The sequence below is a fragment of the Meleagris gallopavo genome, chromosome 16 (assembly GCF_905368555.1).
Source record: "Meleagris gallopavo chromosome 16, MGAL_WU_HG_1.1, whole genome shotgun sequence".
In the NCBI taxonomy this organism is placed as follows: domain Eukaryota; kingdom Metazoa; phylum Chordata; class Aves; order Galliformes; family Phasianidae; genus Meleagris; species Meleagris gallopavo.
In genome coordinates this window covers 14,122,765-14,139,242 of record NC_139419.1, presented here as the reverse complement: position 1 = coordinate 14,139,242, position 16,478 = coordinate 14,122,765, and the positions used below count along the sequence as shown (strand labels likewise).

General features: G+C 43.9%; 1 protein-coding gene across 3 annotated transcripts in view; it reads left to right on the top strand.

Moving 5' to 3' along the window:
- The window catches only part of IFT140 (intraflagellar transport 140), a 75,429-nt gene that overhangs the window by 58,423 nt on the left and 528 nt on the right, over positions 1 to 16,478 (top strand). For all 3 annotated transcript variants that reach the window (XM_085238067.1, XM_019620573.3, XM_085238068.1), the window contains 11 exons: positions 8,580 to 8,757; positions 11,114 to 11,304; positions 12,327 to 12,422; positions 12,780 to 12,912; positions 12,995 to 13,138; positions 13,533 to 13,661; positions 13,863 to 14,045; positions 15,020 to 15,226; positions 15,431 to 15,643; positions 15,728 to 15,894; positions 16,227 to 16,368. In XM_085238067.1, coding sequence (XP_085094193.1) covers positions 8,580 to 8,757; positions 11,114 to 11,304; positions 12,327 to 12,422; positions 12,780 to 12,912; positions 12,995 to 13,138; positions 13,533 to 13,661; positions 13,863 to 14,045; positions 15,020 to 15,226; positions 15,431 to 15,643; positions 15,728 to 15,894; positions 16,227 to 16,368 — 1,783 coding nt within the window. The remainder of the gene's footprint in view (positions 1 to 8,579; positions 8,758 to 11,113; positions 11,305 to 12,326; positions 12,423 to 12,779; positions 12,913 to 12,994; positions 13,139 to 13,532; positions 13,662 to 13,862; positions 14,046 to 15,019; positions 15,227 to 15,430; positions 15,644 to 15,727; positions 15,895 to 16,226; positions 16,369 to 16,478) is intronic.

The window sequence follows — 16,478 nt, the reverse complement described above, 5'->3', positions numbered from 1 at the left end:
AAATGTAAAGCTGGGAGAAGATAGTGGGTGTCTGAACGAAGTTGCGAGCATCTTGGTGTGATGGAAGCTGGGGATTGCTGGGCTGTGGCTGTGGGACAGATGCGGCCCTGAGCCCCAAGTCCAGCTCTGCTGCAGTCACTCCTTGCTCTGAGCCCATCAGGAGTGTCTAAGCTGAACAAACAGACAAAAAACCCCACAGCTGCACTAGGTTTAACATTTGCTAATACTCGTGCCTTGTAAAGTGGGGTGGTGTTCTTGTCGTCAGCCTGCAGAACGAGGAACGAGGAGTCAGGAGAGAGATGGGTACAGAGCTGAGGTGTGTCAGCAGTTCACATCGATGGGATTAACAAAACGAGAGTGAAAAATGTTTAATTTTAAAGCAGTTTTTGTCTTGTCAGCTAGGTGTCATTACCTGTAGTAAACAGATCCCTACTGACATGCAGACAAAGTGGAAATTTGTTTTAAGGAGATTTTTAGTTTTTCTGAGACTTGTTGCTAACAGGGGTGGAAAATGATTCCGTGAATCCCATACAACCCTGTAGTTAGCTTTCAGCCATCAGAATTGAACGCACAAAGCTTGCTGTAAATTCCCCTCCCCTCTGTGTGTTTGGTTCATTTAAATCCTTAAACAGATGAAGCTTGAGGCACTTTGTGCTTCCACAGCAGTGCAGCATCATTCGTGTCTGTTTTCCTGTAAGTGATTGGTCATATTGGTATACATCCGTATTCTTAGAAATCTGGCAAACACTGCTATTGGCAAACATTTATAATCATTCTTCACAGAAATGTCTGAACAGCAATGACCATACTTTTGTAGTAAGAAACCATAGATTTTTTTTGTTGTTGTTGTTATTTTAAGTCTGCAGCAGGGCAGATGATGTGGTCATCATAGATGATGCCAAAGATAAACCTCTTCTACCGAGCAATAAACTTGTCTCTGCTCCTTCCTGATTTTTTGGTCACTGAGGATGCATCTTGTAGTTACAGTGAGATGATCATCTCAGAAAGTGCTGTGTAATTTATGTCCGTGTTGTCCCCCTGTAGGTGAGGACGGTCTCATTGCGGCTGATTCCAGGCTTATGATGGTGGGAATGTTTCTGGGAGCTCCAATCCCTCCACACAGAGCAGATGGGATGGCAGCACTGCGGTCTTCATCCCACCCAGATAACACACAAAGTGTATCTGAAGAGCAGTGCAAAGCAGCGATAATTGCTGTCTGCAGTAATTTAGCAAGCACGTTTAGCAAGACTTTTTTTCTCATGGCAGAATTTCTGGTGGCTGGCCTTGTCCATAATGAGCTGTTTGCCGTCTTCCGTGACGAGGTGCAGTTCTGTTCAGTGGTGGGTTAAATTTTCCCATGCAATTTGCATAGCAGCTTGTAGAGCATTTGGAGCATTTCTGAGTGAGAAATAATGTAATTTTACTTTTGAAGTCTCAGTAATTTGGATAACTAGTTGATTCTGTACGGAGTTTCTCTATTTAGTACCTAATAAATTCTCTTTGCATTTGTTTATGCAGGACATGATCTATTGTTGAAACAGCATTCCATGGGCAAGTGGTTTTTTTATCATTTATCATTCTATTCATAACGACATCAAAAGCTGAAAAGTTGGGGCATACTTGAAAGGAGTAGGTTGGACCAAATGAAAAGCAAATGAGTTTTGAAAGGATCCAGTAAGTTTTCCTGGCTTCCTCTTACTAAAATGGCTCAGTTATTACTATTATTATTATTATTATTATTATTATTATTAGCTCCTCACTGTCACAGGTTCTTGTTGGCACTTAGTGATATTCTCTTCATGTAAAGATCTTATGCTTCTAGTACAGAACAGTCAGGGAATCCTCCCTGTCCTTTAAAAGAGAAGAGATCACCGCAGTGAACACTTCTCTACTGGCAGATGTGTAGGAGCATATTCCATTCTTAGTCCTTCCAGTCCTTTCTTGGAACTGAAATGCACATACTTTTAGAACAGGAAGCAAAGAATACCAATGATAACCAAGCAGTTTTATTTCCATTTGTATAAAAATAGATAATGTGATTTTGCCAAATATTGCAACAGAATACCACGATTAAAAAAATATTAGGAAAAAGTCTGAGTGGGTGTTTGGAGGAATTGGATAACTTATTTTCTTGTGTCTAAAGCAGTACTGATTGTAGTACTTCGGACACAAGGTTTTGTTTGATATAATTCACACAAAACTATGGCTTGCTGTTGACTTTACCAGGATAAGTTTGGAGTAGACAAAGCTACGTATTCAATATGACACAAATACCATTCTGTAAAACTTTTATTGCTTTATCAAGTATTTTGTTTCTGCCAGGGAAGAATTCATAGCAATAGTCCAGACAGTTTTCAATGTTTTGAACATATATGAAAAATGCCCGACACCTTTCCCAGAATAGCACTCATTTAATATGATGAACTTTCCCAGTTCCAAGAGAAAAGGCAGCATCCCACCAGCTCTGGCATTTTAGCTCTGTGTTGATTTTGCATTAATTCGAAGATAAGATCAGTGTTCATTTCTTAGATGTCTTTAAAGTTTTATGCAGCGCTTCTAAATGATGAGGTTGGAATCCCCATTAATCTTCGGTGTCAGGTAGTGTGTCTGACGTGGCCATGTCCAAGCCCTCAGTATGGTCCTATGGTCCATAACATGATGCTTTTGTCCTGTAACCAGTTTAGCAAACCATATTCTGTGAAGTTGCTTATAAATGAATTAGTTGATAAGAATCACCTACTGTTCACCCAGAGGGTGGTGAGGCACTGGAACAGGTTGCCCAAGGAGGCTGTGGATGCCCCATCCCTGCAGGCACTCAAGGCCAGGCTGGATGTGGCTCTGGGCAGCCTGGGCTGCTGGTTGGGGACCTGCACATAGCAGGGGGCTGGAAGTGGATGAGCATTGTGCTCCTTTGCAACCCAGGCCATGCTATGATTCTATGATTCTATGCTATATTTAAGACAGATTGCATTATTCTAATACTTCTTTTGGGGCTAGTCTGGTGCAGTTTCAATTTAGTGATATCCAGGCAAGGGTGCACGTGATTAACATTTGGAAAATAGTAATAGATGTTGTTAATTTTCCTTAGGAAGCAGCACCTGCTTTGTCCCGTCCTTTTCCTTTGCATGAAAAACACCCAAGAGCAGCATGTAGGCAATGGGTGGAGGATAGGGATAGGGTGGTGCCCAGTGTTTGTCCAGGACAGCCCAGACGTGGTTTACATTATGGTGAGTCTGTCAGTAAACACTTAACACCAGAACAGTACATCCACTGTGTTCCTGTTAGTTGCACTGCTGAGAATCTGCATCCTTGTGTCTGGTCTTTGCTCAAGAAAAACTGCCACTTGCTCAGCAGTGAAACGTGGATTTCCCTCTGTAGTGGTGCAGGCTGTGTCTGAGGCACAGGGGACACCCACCCACCCCAGGTGCTGTGCTGGGGATGCGGCCTTGTGCTGGAGTTACTGGGGGAGGGTGGTTGAGACTGAGATGAATACATGCTCTGTTTTTGTCGCTTGTTCAAATGGGAGTGTTACACTGCATGTCCTCAGTGATCGTGGCGGGAAAATCTCCCCTCCTCCCCACAGCATTACAGTATTACATAAATAACTAGTGTTGTAGATGCTATGTCTGATATTTATAGCACACTGCTTAGGGTCCTGTTATCAAAGTGGGGCCCAAGTTGAAGAGAGATTCATTCTTCTGGTCAAGATACTTAGAGATGAGATGGAATGCAAGTATGTGCCTTTTTCAAATGTATCCCATTAAAGGGAGGAGAGAGAGTTGTAAGATGCTTCAGACACGTGAATCTCCAGCACTTTAAGTAATACTCCTTTTCCTGTTGTGTTTTTTGTTGTGTGGAAAAATACATAGCGATAGAAGGGTTTGTGAAATCAGACTGTTGGATGCTGGAAGCGTCATTTCACAGAAAAACAGATCCAGAAAGGTGAGAACACTGTTAGAAAAACTGTTTTATCAAGTACGTGGAAAAACTTGTGTCTGAAGTGGCATCAAGGTTTTGTTTGGAATCTGTTGTGCTCCTGGCACGGCCTGAAGCTCAGGGTGCAGCACAGGCAGTTTGCTGACGTGCTGCAGGGGCAGGCACAGCTCCTTGAGACAAGAGGGAGTGCGTTCCTGTGGCTCTGCTGTGGCTGCATCTGGTCTTCGTTAAGGATCCAGTTGTGGCTAACGAAGCACAGATGCGAGCTGCTTTCCAGAGGGAAGAAAAGAAAGAGGAGGAGGGGAAGAACAGGAAGTTCTCAGAATGTGGGCTGGGGGGGAGGGTAAACTATTCCTTGGCCTTGTGTATGTGACAGCAAGGCCTGCCCTGGGAGAAGAGTTGCTGCCTTAAAAGGATGTAAAGACAGACGTGTCTTTCTCCCTGACCTACCAACTGTCAAAAAAGAAACTGTTCTTGCCTTGGATTACGTGAGAATGTTCAGCTCCTGGTGTTTCTTGTTTCTTAACCTGGCTTGCATTGTTTGTACATATCTTGAGACAGCAAAACTGAAGCGTGGCACGGCTGTCCCTGGGGGTGTTCTGATGCTGGAGATGTCTTGCTGCTCACTGAGGAATAGAATAGAATAGATTCTAGGGCAAAGCAGAACAGAGGTTCTGGCTGCATTTTGGTTGCTGGAGGTCCCCTGGGCTTTCTGCAGGAGTTACGGGAGGATGAACCCAGCACCCTTGCCCTGGCTGCCGTCACTGTGTGAGCTCAGTCTGCACCATCCTGCTGTGGTGTTGGCACGATGTGATCCGTGCTGCTTCCCAGCCTCCACTTGGTTGTGTGCTCTGTGGTGCTCAGCATCTGTGTGCTTTGTGCCTCTGTTGGGGAATGAGACCACCTGCCTTTTGCATGGTAGTTTGTTTTTACACTTCTGGTGATGTCACTCTGATGCCTTACTGGTTTTTAAATAAGATACAATAGATAAATTAATAATTAAAATAATAAATGCAAGCATCAATGTGTGAATGTATAATAGAACTTTATGTGCTCATGAAAATAATCTTTGGAGAGGACCAGCATGTAACTGAGTTTGAAAGCCTTGATCCCGTATCAGAAGTAGGCTGCAGTGCATGGAACCTGGTGAGAGACCAACAGTGGTCTCTCAAAGCAGGAGCAGAAACTGAACTGCAGTAATGCACGTATATATGTTTATGTATTCATTCAAGGCCAGGCTGGATGTGGCTCTGGGCAGCCTGGTCTGATGTGGCTCTGGGCAGCCTGGTCTGATGTGGCTCTGGGCAGCCTGGTCTGGCGGTTGGCAACCCTGATCATAGCAGGGGGGATTGAAACTAGATGAGCATTGTGTTCCTTTTCAACCCAGGCCATGTATGATTCTATGATGATTCTACGATAATACATATATATACCTTCATCAGAGCAGTGTCCTTTGTGTGAGGGACAGGTCTCTACGAAATAACCAGCTTCTCCTGCAGCTGGGCCACAGGAGAAGATTTAGCTGTGGATTCTCCACCCATCTGATAAGTAAGCTGTCCTTACCCCAGTGAGGGAATGGGAACTCCTCTGCATTATTTGGATGAAACATTCCTTCAAGCACTTCTAGAAGGCAAAGGGAGGGAATAGTCAGGCAGTGTTCTCCTGTTGCAGGTACTCAGCATGCTGGTGAACTGCTCTTAGTGCATTGCTTGCTTTGGATGAACGCATGCAAGCACTGCCCAGCTGTGAACACTTATAAATTCAGTGTGCTCTGTGCAATCTGTAACGTGTGCTCACCATCTCCTGCCCAGCTGAGTCTGTACCTGGTGCCTGGGCTCCTCTGACTGCCTGGAGGGGATTGCTGACCTAGGATAACAAATTCAAACCAAACCCAGAGCACATCACTGGGAAATGTTTCTTCCTCTGTTTCTGTTCCACCCAGTTGGTAGCTGGCTGCTGGGCCAGTCAGCTTAGTTCTGTATATGGGTTGCAGTGGAGGAGGAGCAAATGGAATGGCTGAGCTCCAGCTTTTCAGAGCAGAGGTACACTGTGGTCTATGGCATATGGATGGCACAGGGGTGACAGGCTGGCAGTTTGTGTGTGGGACAGGAGCTCCCAGAGAGGAATCCCTTGGGCAGCAGCAGCTCCCACTGAGTTTTCATGTTGTCAGGAGCCATCGCCATTCACAAAAGCGTAGTGCTGCCAACACATGACAGGCCTGTGTTCCTTCAGCTGTTGGCAGCTTCTTCTGGCGTGTTACAGTGCTTGGGAAATAGATGCCTTTTCCCTGTGTGTCGTGAAGTGCAGCCATTCATACATGCACGCTACATTTGACGTCTTGTGCTAGAGATGGAAATGTCTGTCTTCGTTGATCAAAGCCAGGTGACAGTATCTAATATGACCTAAATGTCCTTTAAAGATGTTTTTCCTTCTGTCCCCAGTTCTGGGTATAAGCAGTGGCTTGCTTAAAAGAAAAAAACAATTAAGACTTTACAAAAATGAGAATGGCTGCATCTTCTGCTGGTAGAAATCAGCATTTCTGTGTAGAACAGAAGTGCATCGTAGGCTTACGCTCAGAAGGATGTAGCACTGAATTTCCAGTTCTGATGCTCCATATTCCTTTTGGCATTTCTTTCTGGAAGAGACTCGAATATGTCGGCACAGAGCCTGAGGAGGCTGTGTTTGAACCAGGTCAGCATGGAAAGGCAGATATAAGGAATTCAGTAATATTTTCAGAGACATCTTTTTTGCTTTAAGAAGCTTTTTGCTTCTGAACCACCTGAAATTCATCCCTGATTTATTACTTCTGATCCTACTTTATTTCCTTCATACATTTTGGCATTTATGAAGTGTAGGTTGTATTGATTACCACCTGAGAATTTTGCACTGGTTGTAGTTGCAAATAAAAATATAATCTGATTTAAAAGTAAATCAGGAAAAACATTTTTTTCCTCCTTTACTGACTGAATGTGCTTGACAGCACGTTGCGTCTCATCTCCTTTGCTGCTTCCCGGTTAGTCAGTTTCCCCTGTTTGTGCAGGTCTTTCCCACAGCCACTGGGAAGAGAAAAACATTTTAATCATAGGAAAACATGATTGTCAGCCCCCCCACCCCCAAACTGGAAGGGGATTTGTTTGCAGGTGCAGGACCTGAAGTGTCATTCAACTCTTCCAAAAAAAAAAAAGAAGAAGAAGAAAACTTTTTTTTTTCCTGCTTTCATCATCCTTGTACTTAATTTGTGTCATGGTGCTGCTTGAGAACCGCATGGATCTCCGCTGAGGCCCTATTTTGAATGCAAATGTTTTGTTAATCAAACATGCTGCCTTTTACTCTGCAGAAGCGCAGATGTAAAGAGGCTCTGTGCAAATCTGCTCACCCTGTGAAGCTGCATGGCCCTGATCATACTGCATGGAAGCCTGGAGATGGGATGGTAGTAATGCTGCCAGTAATGGCAGTTGTGTTTGCAGTGTTAAGTGTAAACTCTCAATCTTGAGGAGTTCCCATTCTGAGCACTGCATGGCTTTTCTTTGTGCCATTTTTTATGCACTTTGATTAGAATGCAATAGTTTGGCCAGTTATTTCTCAGACAACATTCCTTGCTATTGAGTATGGCTGGTGGGCTGCCAATGCCTGATCCATCTTTGAACTGTGCAGGACAGAAGCAGCATGTTTCTGCTGTAAGTTTTTTATTTGTATGTTAAAATGTTCCCCTTTTTTTTTCTTTCTTTATAAATTTATTTCTGAACACTGATATGGGAGTATTATGCATATAGAATCACTAAGATTGGAAAAGACCTCTAAAATCACCAAGTCCAACCATCGATCCATCCCACTGTGCCTGCTGACCGTGGCCCTCAGTGCCACATCTCCATGGTTCTTGAACATCTCCAGGGATGGTAACTCCTCCACCGCCCTGGGCAGCCCATTCCAATGCCTGAACACTCTTTCAGAGAAGAAGTTTTTCCTAATACTCAAACTGTAGCCTGTCCAGGTTGTTCTGTGGGGCCTTCCTACCCTCAGGCAGATCAATACTTCCCCCAGTTTGGTGTCATCTGCAAACTTACTGAGAGTGCACCCAATGCCCCCCTCAGATCATCAGTAAAGGTATCAAACAGGACAGACCCCAGTACCAACACCTGGGGACCAGCACTCATGACCAGTCGCCAACTGGGTGTAACTCCATGCACCTACACTCTCTGGGCCCGGCCCCCTGCCTGTTCTTTACCCAGCAGAGTGAACCTATCCATGTCATGGGCTGCAGCTTCTCCAGGTGAATGCAGTGGGAGATACAGAGTCAGAAGATACATATGTTGCTGCTACAGTAAAAGCAGAAGTGATGGGTGCACAATAAATGTTTATATATGTGCAAATATCACTGCTTTTGCTTAGACATTGGTATAAATCAAATGCCACAAAACTTCCTTAAAGCTGTGGACCTTCAGCTCCATTACTACCTTTTATGTCTGAGAACTATATCTATTCCTCTAAAATCTTTGTGGAACGACCAGAGTCTGTTTATGTCTGATAAGTGTGGAACATGCTAATGCATTGTCCTTTCTTGCTCCTGGCCTCTTACCTGCTTAATACGCACTCCTTGATGGTGTCAGCATAACAGCTCTCCCCTTCTGTCTGCTTTATCACAGTGAGGCTGTCTGGGAGAACATGGCTCGCATGTGTGTGAAGACTCAGAGGCTTGATGTTGCCAAAATTTGCCTTGGAAACATGGGTCATGCAAGAGGAGCCAAAGCACTAAGAGAGGCAGAACGGGAACCTGAGCAGGAAGCCAGAGTCGCTGTGCTGGCAGTTCAGCTGGGCATGCTGGTAAGCCTGTCAATCATATGCATCCTAGAATGTCCACTCTGTTTACTAGGGAACAGAGTGAAAACGTGACCATTTGAGAAATCTGAGAGAGATGCCAAAACTTTGGAGGCGAGTAATATCCATAACCACATTTCCGAGGAGTAAGGAACAATAGTTCTTACCACTACTTCCTTGAAGTTGTGTTTTTATCCTAAAGCAGTAGGCATCCCTTCCAGTGTTGCACAGTTACTGTGCCACATTGCATGGAGTCTTTCTGTGCTATCAGTGAACTCTGTAGGCTCATCAGTCCTATGAGCTGTTTTCATGGTTCTTGAAAATTAGATGAGAATGAGTATGGCAGAATCCAGTGTCAGAAAATAAGAGTGCCAAGAGCCATAACTTATGGCAAATCAATTTGTCTGTTTTCAGGATATATAATGGCAGTAAAACTACTGAATGGAGGAAGCATCTTTTAAGGATTAAACATTGTAAGCTCTGTCTTGCATTTTTTCTTGGGCCATAATTCTTCCAGACATAATAATTCTAGGTTTGACTGGATTAAAAAAAAAGATGTACTTTAAAATATTCTAGCTAAAATATTTCAACAAGCATATTTTAAGGTCCAGTGCCATAAATGCAGGCTTTATTTTGAAGTGTTTGTTTGTAGAATGAAAGTCTAGAGCTGTGTTTCATGTTGCTGCCCCAGTGCTGGGGTCTGGCTGCAGGGATGGAGAGCTCTGCCCAGTCAGACTGGCTGCTTCTGCTGTCCTGCAGCTGCCTAGGTCTCCATGCCTGCTCCTGCAAGGAGCCTGGTTCCAGTACTGAGCAGCTGTCTCCTTACAGCTTGATGCAGTGGAAGAATGTCTTTCATGCCTGGAGCCTGACCTGGCAGCCAGCACGTACCAAAGTGCTTCCTTTTAATCTGAATTTTCTGCCCTTGATTATTGTGCTTTACCAATACAGCTGAGATCTGAAATGGAGTCTAGGCTGATTGGATTGAAAACTGACTGGAGCACCGCCAAGGTCAATGGATGAGGAGAGCGTGCGTCCTTCTCAGCCTTTACCTCACGTCTTCATCATGATCTGTTAGAAAAACACAATCGAGGTCTTTAGTACTTAGTCCCAGGCAAAGGATCAGTAAGAGGGACAGAAACAGTGACACACCCCACAGTTCACAGGACATCACCAATTAGACACGAAATGCTGTGACAGCAGAAAATCTGCAGGGGCCTCTATGGAGACACTGCATCCTGGGGCTGCGATGGCTTTCATCTGTGTGTTTGTTGCAGCTGCAGCTGGAACGTTGCCTTCCACCTCTTCTCATTACCAGAAAAAAAAAATGTTGATGAACTGGAAGTTCAGAGAAAATCAGGGCAAACTGTTCAGCTCTTGGAAAGATTTTCAAGACTGGAAGGGCTAGAATTCAGCAATCTGCAGCCATTTCAAGAGTCTAAATGCTAGAGAGGTAGCTGAACTATCCTTAATTAAATAGAGGAAAAATGGAACATTTGAACCAGAGGTTTGGAAAAGCTTCCTGGCAGAGAAAGCTGTGAGGCTGAAAAGTGTTAGTACTCCTGGATATTGACATCTGTTTGGAGAGGTGGAGGGAAGCTGGAACAAGGCAAATGCTGCTCTGCTGGTTTATTCACTCGTACGGTAGCATCACAGTGCCAACAACTTCCATCTTGACTTTCTATGCTTTTAGAATTTGAAACAATAAGAGACAGAAACTATTTTTCTATCCTGAACAGATAATCTCAATTTACTAAAAATAGTGTTCAGCTGAACAGCAGTTGGGTGGGGCAGGAAAAGGCTCCTTCCACAGGAGAACCTCTCAAAAATAATAGTTCCAAATTTGCTTACCCTTGCGTCAGTACAGACGAAATCCTCCTGATCTGCTTCTGTCCGAAATGAATAGTGCTCATTGCCAGGACTAGCTCTCAGTTATCCAAGAGTTCTTACCTCTGAGACCTGCTCTGAGGTCCCTCTGACCTTCTGCACATCACTCCCTGGCAGTGTGGCCATTTGCTGCAGCCCCATATGAACATATCTCCCCTTTCTGAAGTGATTCACGCTCCTGATGACAGCGTTTAATTGCTGATGGCTTGCTCGTGTCACCGCCCAGTTGATACTGTACAGTAAGTGCCAGGATCTGAATGCTTTCCTTATTTTCACATAAACATCCTGTTTCTCAGTAACGTGCTATTCCAGGCTAAATATATTAATTGGTTAGCCCTCCTGACTGAATTATTGTTACATTAATTGCATTACCTGCATAACTAAAATACTCATCAGTGTAGTGCCTGCTGTGACCTGCTTGGATGGACACCCATAAAACACGTGGAGCTAACGAGCTGCTTGTATCCTCTCCCTTCAGGAGGACGCAGAGCAGCTGTACAAGGCTTGCAAACGCTACGACCTTCTGAACAAGTTCTATCAGGCCACAAACCAGTGGCAGAAAGCCATTGAAACAGCTGAAGCTCATGACCGAGTTCACCTCCGCACCACTTACTACAACTATGCTAAGCACCTGGAGGCAGTTGGAGAGCACACTCTTGCACTCAGCCAGTAAGCATCAGCCTATGGCAGAATTGTGTTTGGGGGATTCAGAGCCTTTTTCTTCTGTGAAGACTAGAAGTGGGATAGAGAGGATGTCTGGCAATGAGTGCTAACAATTAATCCTTTTTTTTTTTTTTTTTTTTTTTTGTCGCTTTTTATCTCAGCAGTGTTGCAGTCAACCTGCCTGTACTGTCCTAGGGAAATAAAGCTTATTGTCAGGAAGCCTTGTCTTGTCACGGGCTGATAGCTGAATGCCCTAACCCAGTCCTGTGCTTGTCTCTGGAAGGTCATAGCTACTCTCCTACCTTTTCCATGAAAAAAACAACTGTTTGCTTTTGAGAGTCTCAGTCACAAATTGTATGGCAAAATTTTAGTTTGATTTGGGTGTTTCTGGTCCAGTCCTCTGCTGTGGCTGGTGAGTCCCTGGAGAAGTTTGTGGAGGTGATTTTTATGTGTTGTATTTGTTTGAAGTCCTGTTTTTATATGATTTTTCCCATGGGAAATCTCACTAGAATAATAATACTGGAAAGTTCTGCCCATTCAGCAGTAGAGCTGCAGTGTGATCAGGCAGACCCATAAGGTGGTCCAGGTGGGCAGGAAGACAGGGACAGATGCCAGCAGTAGATGGATGGCATCAATGCAGTCATCTCCCAGCAGTGAGAAAGAGGCAGAAATTGCAGTTTGGTGGCAGAAATACCAAGCAAGAGGAGCCCAGGGCTTTTTCTGCCTTTTCAGCCAGTTGCACAGGAGTATAGTTAATGTTTTGAGAGCTTTCCTGGATCATTCTTCAGAGCATCACTGGTACTTTTGAAGCGTTTACAACTCTATGATCACATTGCCTATGTGGTCTTAAGAGTTGTTGGTGGTTCTGGCTGATTGCTAATAATCTTAGAGGAAACACATGGAGCGCTGTTATCAGGGTTGCCACTTGGTAGCTCTCAAAAAACACAAACTATGAAGTGGATTTTTTAGACAAGGAAGTGAGATTTAAGTCAGTCATTTCACATCTGATATGTTCTTTTTGCCCACAGCTACGAGAAGTCAGACACACACAGGTTCGAGGTACCCCGAATGCTCTCTGAAGACCTGCAGGCATTGGAGAACTACGTCAACAAGATGAAAGACAAGTCAGTGCTGTGCTCATTCTTTCTCTTGAGTGGGACTTTCAGGTCTGAAATATAGTCTGTGAGGAGAGCAGGGAAGAAGTAGGGATCCTCTCCTCTGTGAGTTCAACACCTGCTTAATGCATTTTGATCCTCCCTCAGCTTTTCAGGATCATGGCACATTTCACTCAAAACTGCCACACTGGATATTTAGGTTGAGCTCCTTCATAGTGCAGATCTTTGAATAGCACCCTTGTGTTTAGGTAAAACCTATCTGCATTCCAAGAAAATAAATCTGGTCTTGAGTTCAAGATCTCCAGGGCTGACAAGTGCATTCTCTGGCAATTCCAGTTACCGAAATTAATACTGTTGCTTTTCTAGGAGCCTGTGGAAATGGTGGGCACAGTACCTGGAGAGCCAATCAGATTTGGAATCTGCATTAAAATACTATGCACTGGCTCAGGATTACTTTTCCCTAGTCCGTGTCCACTGCTTTCAGGGCAACATTCAGAAGGTAAAGCAGCCTGCTGCAATTTGTTTCCAGAGAATGAGGATGAGTATGGTCACAGCATAAAGATATGTGATTTCCTTTCCAGGCTGCTGAAATAGCAAATGAAACAGGAAATTGGGCGGCTTCATACCACTTGGCCCGCCAGTATGAGAGCCAGGATGAAATCAAGCAGGCTGTGCACTTCTACACCAGGGCCCAGGCATTTAACAATGCCATTCGCCTGTGTAAGGTATGAAAGACACACACTGTTATGTCCAAACCTGAAGTAGAATTCTGCCTTAGGTAGCATACAGAGTGAAAGTGGTACAAGAGATCTGTTCTCATTCCCTCTTGTGAGAGATTGCTTGATCATGAAGATGGTTCCAGTTTCTGCCTGTGTCTTCTACAAGGATACATCATTACAAAGGGTTGTGTGGCACTGAGTATTTTCTTGTCCTACATGTCAACAGAAAACTGTATAAAACAAGCTATAATTGTTGCAGCTCAAAGCTATTGGAGTTGCTATGGGTTTTCCATAGAAGGTGGTGCTGCTATGTGACAGCACAGAACTGAAAGCTTGAAAGGAGGCAGGCTTGTGAAGTCAGTCTGCTGCATACCAAGACCCAATCTTTGCTTTTGAACAGGAGAACAATTTAGATGATCAGCTGATGAACCTGGCTCTCCTGAGCTCTCCAGAAGACATGATAGAGGCAGCCTGCTATTATGAGGAGAAGGGGGAACAAATGGACCGAGCTGTGATGTTGTACCACAAGGTAAATGACTCCTTAGTAAGAATACCAGACATTAAACTGACGCTGTTTCTACGGCAGAGGAGCATTTAATCAACTATGTGATTTGATTATGTACAATTATCAGTCATTTCTTCACACTCTGTTAATCCACACTGGGGTATCTGGTAAACTAATTCTGCAATGCTTATTGTAGTCCTTAAAGTCTTGTCCTTAATTTTACAGGCAGGACATTTCTCCAAAGCACTGGAGCTAGCCTTTGCCACGCAGCAGTTTGGAGCCTTACAGCTAATTGCTGAAGACCTGGATGAGAAGTCAGACCCAGCTCTGCTAGCTCGCTGTTCTGATTTCTTTATTGAACATGCTCAGTATGAGAAGGCAGTGGAATTGCTGCTCACAGCCAAAAAGGTAAGCTCTGCCTTCCTGCTCCCTCTGTGCACCGATAGAGAGGAGCACAACAGGTGTGCACATGCATACACTCACGTCTCTCTTTGTTCATAAGCTCCTACACAAAAACATTTGTAACCTTTAAGGTTTCTTTTCAGACTGATGAGTCACAGGGTGGCAGCCCCACTGCCTTAGGTCCAGGAATGAATCTCTGGCTTTGTCTTGTTTCTGGCACCTGCACAGACTTTGCATTCTTGGAGAAAAAAGAAATCCTACTGTCTAAATATATTTGGAGATGGAGGGATTATATTATTATCAGTCAAAAATAAATAAATTAATAAAAATCAGTGTTTCTGTCCCACCAAATGTAGTTACACTGCTTCATTTCTCACCTGAAGTCATTGCCCTCATTCTTGTGCTGGCAGTTCAGCCTTACCAAAATTTTGAGTCCCAAAGCAGTCCTCTTGTATCAATTTGCTGTGACTCAACTGTCTCCCATAGTTAGCAAGGGCACAGTAGCTCTTTTCTGGTTTAAAAGGAAATAGCTGTAATGTATCCTATTCCTTTGTTTCTGTATTTGAAGTAAGAAAATATTTGATGAAATACTTCAAGTGCCTGTATTCTTTTCTTTGTATTTGCTGAAAAACCTTCATGTAATCAACCATACCAAACAAATCTGACTCAGATGTCTCTGGTAACATCACACTCAAAGAAAAAATGGATAAATCTTTTCTGCCACTTAATGATGTCCTCTGAGAAAAGAGATGAGAAATCAGGTTCTTAGTGGAAGGACAAATACGTTCTTAGCAGAAAAAATGAGAGTGTATGCTTGAATTTGAGTTGCTGTTAGGACACTTTACACAAGCGTTCTAATTAGAGAATCATCTCCTTGCATTTGTGCCTTCATATAGCTAATTTCTAAAATTTACGCCACAGACAACGTGAAATCACACTGCAGTGCTTGCAGCAGCTCATTGCTTTCTCGTTTCCGTTAGTACCATGAAGCTCTGCAGCTTTGCCTGAAGCAGAACCTGACCATCACAGAGGAGATGGCTGAGCGGATGACAGTCTCTAAGGACTCCAAGGACCTCTCTGAGGAGTCCCGGAGAGAACTCCTGGAGCAAATTGCAGATTGCTGCATGAGACAAGGCAATTACCACATGGCAACCAAGAAGTACACGCAAGCTGGAAATAAGTTAAAGGTCAGTTGGGACAGGTAGAAAAAAAAGCTAAGGAGGCTGAGCCTCTTACCTTTATACAGTTTTACAACAAGAGTGATTTGAGAGGTAGGTCTTGGAACAGTCAGCAGGCTGTCCAGATGAGGCTTCCCAATCATTTTAGCATTGTTTGATTTTTGTATTCACAATATTTTCTCTCTCTGTCCTCCCACCCCCATCCATTGTTAGGCTATGAAGGCACTGCTGAGATCTGGAGACACAGAGAAAATTGTCTTCTTTGCGGGAGTCTCCAGACAGAGAGAGATTTACATCATGGCAGCCAACTATTTGCAGTCACTGGATTGGCGTAAGGACCCAGAGATTATGAAGAACATCATCAGCTTCTATACCAAAGGGAGGGCCCTGGATCTGCTGGCAGGATTTTATGATGCGTGCGCTCAGGTACACCCAGCTGCTGTGATTCTTCAAAGTGTTCAGTTTGTTAGCTGTGGAGTAAGAGCCTCATCTGAATCTCTCTTCCTGCAGGTGGAAATTGATGAGTATCAGAACTATGAGAAAGCACAGGGAGCACTGACAGAAGCATATAAATGTCTTTCAAAAGCAAAGACCAAAAGCCCTCTGGAACAGGAAAGCAAACTAGCACATTTGCAAAGCAAGATGGCTCTGATAAAGCGATTCATCCACGCTCGGAGGTGAGTTGCTGTGTTTGGAGCGTGTAGACTAATGACAAATGTATCATACAAGAGGAAGACATTCACAATTCAATAAATCATTTGCAGAAGACACACTTCTATAAGTGGTTGTTATATTTTTGTAGCGGGGAACCATAGGTGATTTTAACGGTGATGTTGGCATTCGAGACCAAAGTATAACCTGAAATATGAGTAACTGTTGACTTGGAGAACCACAGCCATCTTCTGCTGGATGATTATGAAATGTGCACAGCACAAAAATCTTTCCCATGCTTCACATGGCAAGCTGAAAGTCCTCCCCCACATGATTTTTCTGTTTGCTCTTTTGCTAGGGTTTACTCTGAGGATCCCAAAGAAGCAGTCAGACAGTGCGAACTTCTCCTTGCTGAACAAGATCTTGACGACACCATCCGTCAGGGTGATGTCCTGGGATTTCTGGTTGAACATTATTTACAAGTGGAGGAATTCCATGTGGTAAGTTAATTTTCAATTCTTACACGCTAAAGAGCCCAAACTTTACGTACACCAGTACACTTTGTCAGCTGAAGAGCTCCTCAGCCAGGCTCTGAGGATGGATGCTTTTC